Source organism: Onychomys torridus, chromosome X (assembly GCF_903995425.1).
Source record: "Onychomys torridus chromosome X, mOncTor1.1, whole genome shotgun sequence".
NCBI lineage: Eukaryota > Metazoa > Chordata > Mammalia > Rodentia > Cricetidae > Onychomys > Onychomys torridus.
The window spans coordinates 17,406,260-17,423,423 of record NC_050466.1 but is presented as its reverse complement, the minus strand read 5'-3'; the positions used below and the strand labels follow the sequence as shown (position 1 = coordinate 17,423,423).

The 17,164-nt window shown below is 41.7% G+C and overlaps 1 protein-coding gene across 1 annotated transcript in view; it reads left to right on the top strand.

Annotated features, from left to right (window-relative positions):
- Kiaa1210 (KIAA1210 ortholog) overlaps positions 1-12,096 on the top strand; it is a 52,206-nt gene extending 40,110 nt beyond the window's left edge. Inside the window, exons 9-14 of the mRNA XM_036174610.1 lie at positions 717-2,316; positions 2,440-3,370; positions 3,422-5,195; positions 6,991-7,178; positions 9,920-10,016; positions 11,930-12,096. Coding sequence (XP_036030503.1) covers positions 717-2,316; positions 2,440-3,370; positions 3,422-5,195; positions 6,991-7,178; positions 9,920-10,016; positions 11,930-12,096 — 4,757 coding nt within the window. The remainder of the gene's footprint in view (positions 1-716; positions 2,317-2,439; positions 3,371-3,421; positions 5,196-6,990; positions 7,179-9,919; positions 10,017-11,929) is intronic.
- Positions 12,097-17,164: the final 5,068 nt, after the last annotated feature.

The window sequence follows — 17,164 nt, the reverse complement described above, 5'->3', positions numbered from 1 at the left end:
CTTAAGGCAAGGAGGTAGAAAACAGAAGAAATGGGGGCCATCATCTTAACCTCTCAAATAATTCCTTTGACATTTTTCTGAAAAAATCCATAAATTCATATAATCCAGAATTTTAAGAAGTTTGGATAAGTACTATATAGAAAATAAAAATGTTAATCAGAAAGTAAAAATTTTCCCTTGCTGGGCTGGAGAGACAGATCAGATGTTAAGAGCAATTGCTGACCTTCCAGAGGACCCAGGTTGATTTCACCAACATCTGTAACTCTAGTTCCAGAGGATCTGAGGCCCTCTTTTGGCTTCTCCAGACACCAGGCACATATGTGGTGCATAGACATAAATGCAGGCAAAACATCCACATACATAAAATAATAATATGTAAGTCATTTTAAAAGAATTCTCCTTGCTCCTGCTCCAGTCAGATTTCTCAAATGTAATCATTGTTACAAAATTACAATTTGCCTCTTTTTGAATTTCACACCTAATGGCCAATCAGACCACTTTGATGAAGTGCTATCTGCTCATAGGATTAAAATTTCCCTTTGATATAAACATTTCTCACAATTTAAAGCTAATAGTGAAGAGGGGAATGTCTTCTGCATAGTTACATCTTCATATCAGGGAATTTAGTAGTAAACATAGCCAGGGAGGAGTAGTAAGTACTCTTTTAGGAAGTTGAAAGCACACACATCTCTCCTTTTTTTTTACATTTGGTACAGGGCCCTCAAGCCAGGAGCAGAGCTACAAAACTGAAACTCAGGATAAGAACACAAGAGAGCAGACTCTAAGTACCGATGGTGCCTCAAGCACAGGACACTCGACTTCAGGATCCCAACCAAGAAGACGTAGAAGAAGGGCCAAAAGTGAGTGGGGGATCATTGAAAGAAGCCTTGTACAATGCACTCAAGAGTATGATCAGGACAGTAAAAGTGATTCCTCACCTAATGAAGAGTTGGTCAGCAGGGACCTCTCTTTCTTGAAGCTCTTCCTGGAGCAGCATGGCAAAGAGCATACCACAACTGCAGAAGTGCAAGTTACTACTCCTCAGGAGATGTCTGCAGATAAAAGGAATGTGAAAGGGGAAATGGCTGCCATAAATGTTGAAGTCCAAAGAACAGCAGCATCACAACCTACACCTACAAATGTGGCAGAGTCCACGGTTGATGGTCCACCAACCAGCCATGAAGAAGGGTCTTCTGAAGACAAGAAGAAAAGGGATAGAGCTGCGTTGTTGTTACGGCTAAACAAATCTTCTACAAGCCAAGAAGAGGCCACTGTCTCGAGGACAATAGAGGTCCAGGCATGTGTACATCATTCTCAAGCCTGTGGAGAAAAGGAAGAAGCATCCAGCCTTGGTTTGCAAAAGTTTCAACCCAAAATGGAGAGCACAGCTTACCACAGAGAGAGGCATGCCAGAGGTTCTCTTCAGGCTTTTTCAGCAAGTGTTTCAAGCGCTAACACAGAAGATAATGTTTCTATGAAGAGGTTGCCTCTTCCTTTCAGAAGGTGGCCAACTGAAGGAGAAATCTCCTCTGATTCAAAGAGTTCTTCAGAATATGAGAGTAGTTCTGAAGTGCAACCATGTCCCACACATTCTTTTCAGCTTGCATGGAACCCTCAAGATGATGATGATGTCTTCCTCAAATCAGAAAATGTAGGTGCAGAACTGAGCAAGGTGGAGCGGCAGCCCCCTCTCGGTTATTGCTCCCAATCATTTGGAAAACCCAAAGGTAGAGAAGTCTCCTTAGACCTAGAAAGTTCAGAAGATCAGAGAAGCTGTGAGGAGATGACATCTGCCCACTCTTCGCAGTCCTTGGGGGATTTTGAAGAATGCTCAGAATCAAAAAGTTTTATCATAGATTCCATCTCTCAAGAGAAGTTGGCTCCCAGGAGGCATTCCCAGGCCTTGCAGGGGTCTGAAGAAAAGGAAGTCTCCACAGAGTCAAGTAGTTACGTTGAGAAGTACCACAGTTCTGAGGATCTTAGCAGCACAGAGGAAGAGGAGCCTCCTGAATGTTCCAAACAGACCCGGGGTCAGTTCAGAGACCAGCAAGAAGTGCCCCCAGTTTCAAAGAGTGCTCCAAAAGAGTTGAGTGTTTCTGCCAAGCCACTGCGCCCCATGCACACATCTCTACCCATTGTGAGCCCTATTATTCAGCAGCAAACCCCCATTTCAATGAACATTTCTGTAGGACAGAACAGATCTGTGGCACCGCTGCCTCTCAGCCACACTGTCAAGTCATGGGTGAGCCCTCAGTCTGAGCATCAAATGTTTGCAGATCCAGAGGGCATTGCTGCTGGCTGGGACAAGTATATGCAGTCACCATCCCCTAGAAAGGCTTTGATGCACCCAATGGGGTACAATGTTGAGCAAACTGTACCCTTAAGTACAGACATTTCAACCATGGGAGAGGTGGCTTCTGTGGAGGCCCTGGTTCTCAGACACCATTCTCAGCCCCCAATCAGACCAGAACTTGAGAAAGATGTTTCTACAGGCACAGAGCTTGCTGTTTTTAAAGATTGTATTGCTTCACAGCCTCCCAGATACCCTCCCCAGCCCTTGGTGAGATCAAACATCAAGAAGGACATATCACTGGGTGCAGAAAGTACTGCATTTGAGGGAAGCCGTTTTATGAAGCCCGTGCCTCCTCAGCATCATTCTCAGCCCCTGTTGAAACCCTTCATCCAGCGCCAGGCTTCTGCTTTTGAAAGAGGTGTTTCTATGGATCTAAGGCTTCGGGCACACCCTTTCCAGCCATGGACAAAGTCTCAAGGGAAGCGATCATTGTCAACTCCAGAGAGCACAGCTTTGGAAGGGAACCCTTCTACAGAGCATGTGCGTCCTATCCTTTCCCAGCCTATGCAGAAGCCTTATCAAAATGTGCCTTTAGAATCTGAAGCTATTGCTGCAAAGATAATTTCAATGGGCCCACTGCACACCAAATATTCTGCTCAGTCTTTACCAAATCCTCAAAGTCATCCAGCCTCAGAAAGTACCTCTGTAGAAGGTGCCACTTTGGTGGAGCTACTGCCTCCTCAGCCTTCAGTAAAGCCCAAATTTCAGCCACAGATGACCCGAGATCCAGTGAGCTCTTCCACTCAATGGGGCAGCCCTATGGAGCCAGTATCTGTTCAACGTATTTTCCAAACACAGGCTAGCCCTAAATTTAAGCAAGTGCCTACAGGTCTAGATAGCCCCGAAGCCCAAGGGAGCATCTCTATGCAGCCAGGTTCCCCCAGATGCCCTTCCCAGTCATGGTTGACTCCTACCTTTGAGCAAATATCTGTCCCCCCTGGCAATGTTCCTTCTGCATGGTCCATTCATAGTTATCCAACAACTCCCAGAATGCCTTCTCAGCCCTTGATGGGATCAGTAGCCCAACAACCAGTTTCCTCAGGATCCATGAACACATCTGTACAACAGATCATCACTGTAGAGCCAATGTCTTCTAGACACCCTTTGCAGCCATGGCCAACTTCTCCATTTGAACAAGTCACTGTGCCCTCAGACAGTGCTGCGGCGGCAGCATGGGGCATTCCTGTTGATCCACCAGCTCCCACAATGCTTTCTCAGCCCTTGATGGGGTCAGTAATCAAACAACCAGTCTCCACTGAGTTAGTGAGTATTTCTGCACCACAGAGCAGCTCTGTGGAGCTAATTCCTTCTAGATTCCCTTTCCAGCCAAGAGTAGATTCAGAGAGTTATACAGCAGAGGAGGGAATTTCTGTAATGATGAGGCCTAGAAGACGTCATTCTCAGCCTCCAATAAGCCCAGGATTCAAGGAAGAAATTTCCCCAGACTCAGTGAGAACTTCTGGAGAATGGGGCATTCCTATCAAGCCAATGCTTTCCAAATTTGCTACTCAGCCATGGCTGGGCCCTGCATTTGAGCAACAAACCTCAAATCTAGAAGGTTTTGCCAAAGAGGGGGATGTTTCTAAGGAGGCATGGCTTTCCAGAAATCCTTCCCAAATCATTATCAAACATCAAGTCCAGAAAACACCCTCAAGTTTTGAGAGTACCTCGTTCTTAATGAGACCTAAAATTCAGGAAATATCCTCCAGCCTAGAGAATGTTACTACTCAAGACAGCTCTAAGAAACCACAGGATAGCAGCTCTTCTTCCCAGTCATTTGTGAAGTTTATGGCAGAGCAAATCTTTTCAGGGAGCACTGCTAGTGAGCCGGACATTTATACCAAGCCTATGCTTCAGAGCCGAAGCCGTCCTTCCAGATCCTTGTTGAAGCCTAAACTCGAGGAGCAAACTTTCTTATATAACTGGGATGAGGAACCCAAGGAAGATGCCACTTTGAAGGCTCTGTCCGTGAAGCAGCCTTCACAGTCACTCAGAAGGCCCGAAGAGCCACAGGAAATTCTGTCACATTCTGAGGGTGCCCCTGCAAAGTGGAGCAGTTCTGCAGTGGATGTCTCTCAGCCCCTTGGAAAGCTTGACTATGGCCAGAAAGTCTCAGTTTCTGTCAGTTTTCCCAAAGAGTGGGTGAGGGCTGAAGAACAGCTGCCTTCCACACAGCCTTCTCAGGCCTTCAATGTAGCTGGGCTGCAGCCACCGATTTTATCAACAGGCTCTGCAAATGTTCCTGTAGACTGGAGCTATCCCGAGGGGCACTGGGCTCCTGGTCAGCCTACTCAGGCTTTCTTGATCACTGACTATCAGCAACAAGTTTATTTAAGCTCTGCTAATGCTGCTGCCGAAGGGACCATTTCTCAAAATACTGGCAGCCGGTCTTGCCCAGATTCTCCAAAGAAAACCACAAAATACACACAAGGCTATGGGGACCTCATTCAAAGCACCCCAACTTCTGTTAGCAAACCTGGAAAGCTCACTACTGGTTCTGCCCAGAAAGCATTCATTTCCACAGGCACTTACTCCAAGGAGGACGTTCCTCAGGGTCATGATGGAAATGAGAGCCCTTTGATCATATCCACCAGCAAGGCTGATGTCGAAAATGTTTTTGGAGTGCGACTTCGAAGAATTTCACAGAAGAGTGGGACTGAGAATCTAGATCCTTGCATGCCAGTTGTCCCAGCAAGCAAAGAATGGATGGACAAAGGAGCTCCCCAGGGCTTCAGTGGAGGCCTAAGGAATTTCAGCCAAACACTTAGCTTTGCAGAAAAGAAAGGGAGCAGGCCCAGATATGAAGGCCCTTTCAAGAAGCCAGCAGTTTACAGGCCTCCAGGTGAGAGTTTTGTCTCTCGGGGTAGAGGAAAGACCTGCAAGGCAAAGCCTTGGATGGATGGACGGTGAACTCTCTAGCCTCTAGGCTTCCTAGACAGGACTAGTTGTGGGTTTAGAGGTGGGGCAGTGCCCCGTCCTGGATGAATAGATTCAGAAGGAACTTCTTTGTAGTCTTCCTTTTTCCAAGAATGCAGTGGTTCCGACATCCATGCACATTTCATTAATAGACTCATAACCACCTCCTCTTCCTTCTCCATCTAACTCATGTATAGTAGTCTTTGGGCAGAATTCTATGAGTTTCTAAAATAATACTAATAATAACTTGAATACACCATGTCACTTTAGTCTGCCAAACAGATCTCCAAAACTCAGTTCATTAAGAGCAATACGTTTACGCTCTTACCCTGAAATCATCTTAATTTAATCCAGATCAAGGTCACCTGCTGAGTACCACTTTTTTCCAAAAAACGTTGTGCCCTTGGTATCATCCATGCCTAGTCCTGTCTCTGATCACAGCCATTTCAACTCACTTGCACAAGGGACAAAGAAGTAACAGACTGTAAGATTTTTCTTAGAGTTGGAGGGATTATTTTTCCCCTTTTTTATTTATTATATTTGTGTTTTTTTACACATCAGCCATGAGTTCCCCTGTCCTCCCCCCTCCCGCCCCCACACCCACCTTCCCCCAAGCCCCTCCCCTCCATTCCCATCTCCTCCTGGGCCAAGACTCCCCTGGGGGTTCATTTAAACCTGGTGGATTCAGTACAGGCAGGTCCAGTTCCCTCCTTCCAGGCTGAGCAAAGAGTCCCTGTGTAAGCCCAAGGTTCCAAACAGCCAGCTCATGCACTAAGGATGAGATCTTACATGAACAAGCTGGACAACAGTGGGAGTAATGAAGGGCAAGGTTCGAGGGAAAGAAAGCTTGGGGGAGCAGGAGATCCCAGCTGGATCAAGAACAGAAAAGGAGAACAAGGAATAACAGACCATGATAAATGATGACCACATGAGAACAGGAATAGGCAGAGTGCTGGAGAGGTCCCCAGAAATTCACAATGATACATCCTCTGTAGACTGCTGGCAATAGTTGAGAGAAAGCCTGATCTGACCTGGGCTGGTGATCAGATGGCTAAATACCCTAACGGTCGTGCTGGAACTTTCATCCAATAAGTGATGAAAGTGGATGCAGAGATCCTCAGCCAGGCCCCAGGTGGAGCTCCAGGAGTCCAATTGTCGAGAAAGAGGAGGGACTGTAAGAGTGTAAATTGTTGAGACCAAGATTCGAAGAGCATAGGGACAAATAGCCAATCGAATAAAAGCACATGAATTATGAACCAAAGGCTGTGGAGCCCCCAGCTGGATCAGGCCCTCTAGATAAGTGAGACAACTGAATAGCTTGAACTGTTTGGGAGACACCCAGGCTGTGGGACCCGGACCTGTCTTTAGAGTTGGAGGGATTATATCAATGGTCTGAGTCTCTGGCATCTTGAGAATTTTCTCAGCCTACCTGTCAACCATTGTCTTGCCCTGATTTGGGAATGCAAAGAGGGATAGCTAAAGGAAAGAAAGGGTTCAGTAAAGGACAGTATGCCCACTTTAATCCACAACTATTTAACTATTTAATCTTGCCTTCCCAGTTTGTAGGAAGGGTAGAAAAGAGAATGGCCCTTCTCTAAATGCTATCTTTTTTTGTTTGGCAACCAGAAAGGATCCCACTTGGAACACTATTGTGGGCAACCTCACCCAGACTGATGACCCTCTGCCTAGTTCCGTTCTAATTCTTTTCATTTCTTTTTCAGGAAAGACCTCTAATTGGAAGGCAGATTATAGTACAGAACCAGCTTGGATCAACGTGGCAAAACAGAGGCAAAAGGGCTTTGTATCGCACTTTCTCAAAAAAACAAAGACCAGAGCTGAAGCTAGGGCTGAGACCAAGGAACCAAGATATGAGTCAAATTATGAGCCAGACTTGGAAATTCCAGTAAAGGTTAGTGGAGCCACTGACTAAGCTTGCACTGGGAATTATGTCAGACATGTAGTGACCATCTCTTATTGGGAGCATTAATCAAGGACAATTCTTCATTAAGGGTCTTTATTTGTATTCACACAAATGTGACAGCCTTGGTGCTCTTGAAGCATTTATGAAAAGTAATGGATATGAAGAGAGTCTATAAATCAAGCCTTGCCCTAAATATTCTAAAGCAGGATTCCATGAAATTGGTTGCATAAAAAGTAGATAAAACAACAACAGCCCTATTACTACAACCAACAACAATAAAACAGATAACCAATAGGGTAAAAACTGAGCAACTATATATTACACCTTTAAGTTCATGTATATGATTTTCATAAATGAGAATCAAACTATAAACACAGTAGGCCCATTTCCCCACAGAGATTACATTCCAAGAGTCTCTGTGGATGTCTGGAGCTGCACATAGTGAAGAGCCCTATAAGTGAATGCTCTTTTCATTTTAACTCATTACTTACACATTGTGACTATTAACTTTAAAATTTTGAGCTCAAAGCTAGCATTCCTCCCAATTTCAAAATCAGATCTGTTTTTACCATAAATTTAGCAACCTCTGCTTATGATGTTTCTAAATTTGCTTAGTAAGTCCAGGATTTTTGCTTATTCATGTAACGGAGGCACTTTATAGCGTCTCTGTCTTGTATCTGGATGGCCAGCATCATTACCCTTGCACTTTGGGGCTATTGCTATGTTAAATACGGGTTACCTGAATACAGGCACTATGATGATACCATCCCAGGACATCACTCATGTAAGACAGCTGAGTAAAAGGCAGGAAACATGAGCATACAGTGTGGGATGCTGGACTAAGGGAAGATTCGAAGCCAGGTGAGGATGGGAAGGGATGAAGATTCTGTGCTGCTAGAAATGGCACTCAGTGTAAAATTTATCAACTGTTTGTTTATGAAAAACGTCACTGAATATTTTTGGACTGTGATTGATCATGTGTAATTAAATCTGGGAAGTAAAACCTTAGGAAAAGCGTAGCTCTTTTTCATCTAATGTTTCATTATGTACTCCTTTACATATCAGTTCCTAAATATGTATGTGTTGATGTTTACATTTATACATACTGATTCGGCTGGGTTTCAAACCTACCTGTAGATTTTAAAATATTACAGGATGGACTAGACATGAGGATCAGGGATGATAGAATGATGCCTTGCTTTTTTCTTAGAAAAGCTGCAGAAAATGAACCTCAGGAAAGCATATTACATTTACATATTAAAAGCTGTATCTGAGATACTTTTAAGTGCTTGCTAAATTTATTGAGGGAATCATGCTCATTGCTTTGCTCTAAATATCTTTCCCTTTTTCGTCATTGGTATTTAAATGGAAAGTGGATCATAAAAGGGTAAAGCCTACTCCGTTACCTCTTTTGTCAGGAGAAAATATCCTAGCATGTGTAAACATGTTGATTAAGAACAGTTGTGTAGAGATCAACTTTAAACAATACAGTTACACCATTTCCTAGTGGAAAAAGCACTTCTAGTCATATACCAACAAGTTTGGAAAGGTAGAAAAATGTATAGTGCTCACTGAAACCAACTGATCAGATTAGTTTGTAACCATCACATTCTGTTAGCTCACAGCTAAGTGGTGGTACATGCTATAGAGAAGGTTGTTCTTCCATCCAAGTAATAACCAGGTCTTGCACTACTTAGCTTCTGAGAGCATTGGAGATTGGGCACAGTTAGGGTGGTATGACCATAGACAAGGGAGAAGGTATTCTCTCCTATCAGTCTGTTCACACTATGTATGTGACTAGATAGCTTTTCTTCCTGATCTGAAAGGTGGCAAACTTGAGTCAGCTTGGGTATTTGTTAATAATTTAAGTTCTGGCACTGGAGAGATTACTCAGTGGTTATGAGGATTTAGTGCTCTTGCAGAGGACATGGGTTCAGTTCCCAGCACCCTCATAGCGGCTCGTGACCATCCATACCTCCAGTTCCAGGGATGCAATACTCTCTTCTGGCCTCAGGGGCAGTGCCTGCGGTGTACACACATATATGCAGCAGAATACTTGAACACACAAAATAAAAACAAATACATCATTAAGTAATTCATATTCCAAATAAGTCATTAAATATCTATGTATGTATATATTCTAAGCCCAAGGAGCTTTGTGCTATCTTTTGTTATTAATGTATATAATCAGTTTCTATAGTTATATATTTCTATCTAGATGTATACTTCCAAATCAATAGCTCTATTCTCTATCTCCTTTTTTCTGATTATTGTTGAACTTATAGTCCCCAGGACAGGGCTTACTGAAAGGATGATAATCGGTGCTGGTGGCAGCACTGGTTGAGGCGTGTGGCGCTGGTTACCACATGGAAAGGTCACAGTCACAACAGAACCCAGTGTTAGTTTTCAGAGCTTTATTAAGAGGGTAGAAGGGAACCAGGCCTGGAGAGAGAGAAAGACGGTGGGAGGAGAGGAGGGACCAAAGCAGAACAGAGAGCAGAGAAAGAGGGTGTGGTCTGCATCAGGCTTTTAAGGCACAGATTGTGTGACCATGCTGTGCCATACGTAGTCGCCAGTGCCCCCTGATGATGTAAGATGCAAGACCCTGAGCTGCACATGTACAGGAGTGAGGGCAGGATCCTAACACTTACACCATATGATCCTCTGAGTAGTTTGCTGTCGTTGTTGTCAAGACTTACAAAGGTTTTGTTTTCATTTTGGTATTACAGGAACATGAACCCATAGCTGATACCCCGTCAAGAATGACTTTTTCTTCCACTGTTCCCAGACAGGTGATGTCAAAGCTGTATAAGTCTACAAAAACAGGTGAAAGCACACATTCTGATCTGTCAAAACTAGCCATGGAGGAATGTGATGAAATGTTTTGCAATTTCAAGTTCACTCAATGTATTTCTCATATTAATCAAATCAGCTTCATGATTCTTTCTTGTCTCTTCCATGAAATGCAACAGATTTACTTTAAGAAAATCCAATTGTTGTATCTGAGTCCAGTGCACAATCTCCATAGCTCTTTACAGTCTCTCACCTCATTGAAGAAGCTGGCAAGGCAAGGCACAAAACGTTCTCGTGGCTAGGTAGGAGAGGAAAGTACCAAGTTGTTTTCTAGCTGGAGCAAAGCAATGTTTCTTCACCTGTTCTAACCTCAATGAAACTGTTGATAATCCACTGTAAAGGCCCAGTAGCATTGATTCATTGAAAAGGCCCACTTCACATGCTCTATATTCCGACTAGGGGTGTGAGACATAGGGGTATGTTGAATGCTGCAGATAAATGTGACAGGAAATGATAGACTGCGACCTCATCAGTGAGAGTTATGTACCAGAGGGATTTCCTCAGCAGGAGCTGAAGGAGAGGAGGATGGATATTTTTAAAATAATGTATGTATTGATTCTTTGGGAATTTCACGTCATGCACCCCAATCCCACTCACCTCCAAGTCCCTCCATATCCTCCCCTCTCCCCTGCAGCTTCCACCCCAAATGTAATTAAAAACAAAACAAACAAACAAAAACCCTACTTCACTCCTCTGCCATTACTGCCTCTCTACCACTTCTTCATTCGTTTTAGTAGCATTGAGAGCTGCAGTGTGTCACACAGTATATATACCCTTTTGTCCAATCAGCCTCATCCACAAATGTTCATTGCAATTCATCTTTGGTCTGGTTCAAGGCCTCTGGCCTCTGGTACACCATCATCCCTGGACTCTTACTGAAACTGGAGAGGAGGATGAACTTACATTTGACTCAGGAACCCATTATTTCGCTGTGGAAATAGCAGTCATCATCTTGATCCATGTCTTATGAGCTGTTTGTTCCTGAAATGTGGTTCTCAGCTCCACTGAAGAATAGATCCACCAGGAAGCTTGTTAAATGATAGTCCTGACTGCTTCCCTCTTGATTCAGTTGGTTCAAGAAATTGCATGGGCACTGACAGTTTTTGTGTTTCTCTTTTATGTTTTTGTTTTTCTTTGTTTTGTTTTTGTTTTTGTTATTGTAGTTGTCACTTGATTTCAGTGATGTAGCCCAAGCTAGAGCATCAAACTCCTAGTCTTCCTGCCACAGCCTTCCAAATGCTGGGATTACAGGTTTGTACCATCACACCCAGATACACTGGCATTTTAAAAACATTCCTAGATGACTCCAATATGTAGTTAGAATTGAGAACCACTTGTTTAGTTGAAGCTTTTAAGCTGTAGGGCAGGATGAGGGAGGGAGTGGAGTTGGGAAACAGAGAGTGGTCTGTCTGGCCACAGTAGTTGGCAGAGTGTTATTTCTCTGGCTTTTATTAGATAGATCTATTGAGCCATTAGTTATTTAATTTCACAATGTTAGTAACTGGTGAAAAGAGATCTGAAATTTTAAAAAAGGAGTACGTATAGTATGTTTCCTTTTGGGTGTGAGTTCAAAAGTGTAAGATAGTCAAATAGTAAATGTCAAAAGATTTGCTGTCACACTGCAAGAATCACCTCACGTGCCTTGCCATGGCTATGATCCTATAGCCATTTCCAAATTGATGCTGCCCCTGGACATACATACCTACTGTGCCATTCACCCAAGCTCTGATTTTTGGAAGTCTGACTTGTAAGAGAACAATGGTTGGAAAGTACTAAGAACTGGGTGATCATGGAAAACATGCAAGGATGGTCCATTTCATTTCATCTTTAAATATATTCCAGTGTCTCTGGGATTTCTGACTGTATGTTGTTTGCTGTGATTCCAGTTGCATTTGATGATCAGAACTTGCCTCATCCATATATCAGTGAAAGAGAAACCAGACGCTCTTCAAGTCTGCCACCCAAATTTTCACCACCTGATGAGCCTGTGTGGTTTGCAATGGCCAAGAAGAAATCTCAAGCATGGAGCCAAATGTCAGAGATCATGAAATAAATAGCTCCTGGACAGAGCATCAGCATTTTCAGTAATAATTGCCAGTAGCTGTGGTAATTTCATATAAATTCTTACTAGGGCTAGTTTTAATTAAGAAAAATAACATTAGAAATTAACATTTTAATTATTTGAGTGAAATAAATGCTACTAATGTCTAACCCTCAGTAAGTCACTACCAATATCCCCAAACCCAGCATGTTCTCCAGAAAAGTTATGCTATAGAATTGCAAAACATTGTGGCTTAGAAGAAAGAAAACAACCGTATTTTGCTTCAACAACTAAAAGATTGCCATTATTTTCAGTCAAATAATTTCAATGGGAAGATTCAGGTAATTTAGCCGAGGGAATGGATGTACTTTCAACCAAGAAGATGGCAAGACCACTAGTTAGACTGTGTCCGGGTCCTCTGGAGAGTAGCCTTCCTCTCTGGCTGCAGGCTTAAGGCAAAGAACTCTGTGTAACTCAGCATCTTAGTTACTTTTCTGATTGCTGTAATAAATTCTCTCATAAGATCAACCTAAAGGAGAAAGAGCTTATTTTGGCTTAGAGTTTGAGTGCACAGCCTATCATAGCAGGGAGTTCTCGGCAGCAGGAACTTGAGGAAGTTGGTCACATTGCTTTTCCAGTCAAGATATGGAAAGTAGTGAATTACTGTGTTCAATTCACTTTCTGGAATATATATATTCTAGGATCCAAAGCCTAGGGAATGGTGTCACCTATGGCAGGTGGGTTTTCCCCACCCTGATTAATTTTTCCATGTTCAATTTCTCCACATTTATTCTCTCAAGTTTAGCAAATATTATGAGAGATCTACATTTAGATGCCTTAACAGTAAACCTAGCTCCAAAGGACATCCTAATTCCAAAGGACATCTACTTTTGTCACATTGTGCTTGCTTTGCTTAAACAGACATGCAGCTTTGAATATCTATGTTGGATACTTCCCCATTCAAAACCAAGTTTAGAGAGGCAACGAGATTCTATAGCTAACTTAATTCATGCAGATGATGGTATAAAGACATGCTATACAATATAATGCTGGATTTTTCACTTAATCTATAAGACACCTTGTTATTTTGATCCCAGTTTTGCCCTTTTGATAATGTTAAATTTTTGATTGACTGATTTCATTTAAACCAATGCCTCTAACATAGGTAATCCTGGTATATTAGCTCTAACACTTCCCTTCCCCATTTTTGCCTTCATTGCATCCTCCTTACTATGAGAATGTCCCTTAATGATATCTCTCCAATTACTAACAGACCTCAGTTTTTAATCATGAGCTTCAGTTTTTTCAGTGCCTAGAAATGTATTCTGATAAGTTTACTTGTTTCTTTTAGCTTTCTTGTTTTTTTGATTAATGCAAAGCAAATAAATTCAATAAAGCTTGCTCTGTAGTTCATTTCTGTCTGGCGAATGAGAAAGGAAGGGAAATAGAATATTGACAATACAGACTGAAGATTTTCAATGAACCAAAATATCTTAAGAGGTTGCCTTATATAGAAGTAGTCTCCACACTCCACACTGATGTGTCTGACCAAGCTGATGGCCTCCAATTGGGCCTTGGTGGGGTGGGAGAAGGGACATGGCACATGGTGTCCAGGCAGCTTGAGGACTGCATCTAAATCTTACACAAAGATAAGCTTACAAATCAGTCATTTTCAAAATCATGGAGCCACTGAGCTTTTGCAAAAATGTGTGGTACACAATAAAGGAGGAAAGGGAGTTATAACATCAACTATTTATCTAGTCTGGCTAGTGAGACAATCAGCTGAGTTTCAGAATGGGAACTCAGTTAAAGAAATCCACATTTGAGCCAACCAATAAAGCATGATTTAAATGATGGTTTATCTTTTTTCATGTATATTAATAATGACTAGAGAGACTAGAATGGATTTGAGAACGTTCAAACTACTAAAGACATAACCAATGTTGTGGCCCTTATTTCCCACTCCTGTTCTCCCTCTAGGCACTGGCCTATCTCCTAGACCAAGCCCCAGGTCCTATGCTAGCTCTGGGAGCCTATACCCTGATAGGACAGTCAGATTTACCAAGGACGCCCCATCCCAAGGGCACCAGCCGCTAGAAGCAGACTGGAAAATATTCATGGATGTTAACTACATGGGGCATATTCTAGAAGGATTAGGAGATCTTGTTTTCATAGGTTCCTGGCCCTCTATAGAGGAACAAAACAGGAAGATGGCCAAGGTGTGACTTAAGAAATATGGAGGTGCATACTTTATAATTAGATCTAAGAGCAATGCTATTTTATCGACTCATTCAACATAAATAATAACATATCATAACCAGCTTGGTGCACCAAACTACACTATGTGAATACCCATATATTGACCCATTCTGTCCTTTCAGTTTAAGTAATAGGGACAAGAGTCTCCATGCTTCTGCTTCATTGTGTAGTTCTAGCCATAAGGAATACAATATTGATGGATATTTTATTTATTTTTTATTTTTATTTTTTATTTTTTGGTTTTTTGAGACAGGGTTTCTCTGTGTAGCTTTGTGCCTTTCCTGGATCGAGTTGTAGGGCAGCTGGCCTCGAACTCACAAAGATCCACCTGCCTCTGCCTCCTGAGTGCTGGGATTAAAGGCATACGTCATGACTGCCCGGCATTGATAGACATTTTAAACATCAACACTGATGTTAATAAGATGGGTTATAGAATGGTCAAGTCTACTTCACCATAATGGGTACTAAGACAGTATCTATTTAGTGTAAAAGTCAATGTGCAGAGCTTTGGGAGGGTAAGATAAATAAAAACATTTAATAGACCCATACTGTTCAATGAGATTAAAGCAGTGATTAAGACTCCCCACAAGGAAACCCACAATCAGATGTATTTCACTGCCAAATTGTAGTGACTTTTTGAAGAGCTAATATCAATGCTTCTCAAACTTTCCCACAAGTTGGAAAGAAAAACTAACATGCTATATGACGTCAGTATTACACTGATGTGAAAAACAAAGAGAAAACTGTAGACCACTTTCCCTGATGGCCATAAGTGCAGAATTTCTTTTAAAAAATTCTTTCAAAGTAAAGAGGAAATAAATGTGAAAGGGGGTAAGGAAGAGTATATGAAAGGATTTGGATGTAGAAAATGGAAGGGGAAATGATATAATTATAATCTCAAAAAAAATGAATTTTTTTACATCCTTACAAGTTATAGAACACATTAAGAAGATTGTACATCAAGTCAACCAAGTTGGTTTCCTTCCATGGTTACAGGATTGGCACATTATATATATATATAAAATGTGTGTGTGTTGTGTGTGTGTGTTGTGTGTGTGTTGTGTGGTGTGTGTGTGTGTGTGTGTGTGTGTGTGTGTGTGTGTATTGACAGCATAGATACACTTAAGGACAGAAGTCATACAATCATCTCAATAGCCACAGAAAAAGCCTTTTCCAAAGTTGAACATCCCATTGTGATACAGGGTCTGAAGGAAAGAGTAGAAGTAAAATATCTCAACAAAATAAAGGTGACATGATAAACCTATAGCAAACATTGTGCTAAATGTGGAAGAAAAATGAAATTGTTTTTCTAAAATCAGGAATAATGACAAGAGTGCATGTCTTAGTCAGTGTTCTATTGCTGTGAAGAGACATCATGATTACAACAACTCTTATAAAAGAAAACATTTAATTGGGGCTTGCTTGCAGTTTCAGAAGTTTAGTTCATTATCATAGTGGCAGGAGCATGGTGGCATGCAGGCAGACATGGTGCTGGAAGAGTAGCTGAGAGTTCTACATTCAGATATACAGACAGTGAGAAGGGAGACATGCTGGGATTAGTTTGGGATTTTGAAATCTCAAAGCCTACCCAAGTGACACACTTCCTCCAACAAGGCCACACCTCTGAATCCTTTTCAAGTAGTGCTACTCCCCAAAGATTAAGCATTCAAATACAGGAGCCTATGGGGGCCATTCTTATTCAAACCTCCATATTACCCATTCACAACATTCTTGTTCCATATTGTGCTCAAACTTTTAGTTAAAACCGTAAGAATGAGATCAACATAAAATAATATAAATATGTAAAATAGAATAAGGTTAAGACTGAACCAGCATGCATAGGGCCTGCCCAGATCTACACCAGGTCCTCTGCATATATATTATTGCTTTCAGTTTAGTGTTTTTATGTGATTCTTGAATGTATGAACAAGTGGGTCTCTGATTATTGTGCCTTCCTTTGGGCTCTTTTCCTTTGGTTGGTTTGTCTTGCTTAACTTCAATGTGATAGATTTTATTTTATCTCACTATATTTTATTTTGTTATATGTTATTATTATCTCTTAGAAGACTTCTTTTTTAATAGAGACAGAAATGGAGTAGATCCAGGTTGGAGAGAATGTGAGAAGGAACTGGAAGGAGTAGCGAGAGGGGGGAAATAATCAGGATATATTATGTGATAAACGAATGTATTTTGAAAAAAAAGAAATTAAAATAGTGACACTACCATCTTTTAAAACAAGTTTTCATTACTCTGTCTACTTTAATTACATTCCTTATTGGGGGAAGTGCCAAATTGCTCTTTTATGATGAAATCATAAAGAAAAATAAACAAATTTCTCATGTATTGCTGAAAAAAAGGGATCAATTATCAGATACTGATTTAGTGATTTACTTAGAGCACTGAATGGACTGCCTATTTGCCAAGCATGATTTCACTTGTTGCCTGGAACAGAATGATCTGGAAGAATAGCTAAAATAACAGATTGTTGCTCTTAACAACATGCTGACTGCCACATACCTTCTATACAATCTCTCTTGCCCACCCCACCTTGTGGTTTTAGAGTATAAAATGAGACTGTAAACTGGACCCAGGACTAAGGCCTTTCCGGAGCTATCTTGGCTTAAGTCCACTAGTGACATCTCCCTTCTGCTTTTATTGGTATTGAAGTGCTTATTCTAGAAAGAGTCCTATAACACCTCTGGAGGTTCCAGCGAGATCTCCTTCACCAGGACCCCAGTTGATAAAAAAATGATTGCTGCTCCAGGCCTCTCAGTTCACTGAAGGACTTTGGAATATAGAAGTATGCACCCTTAAATGGATT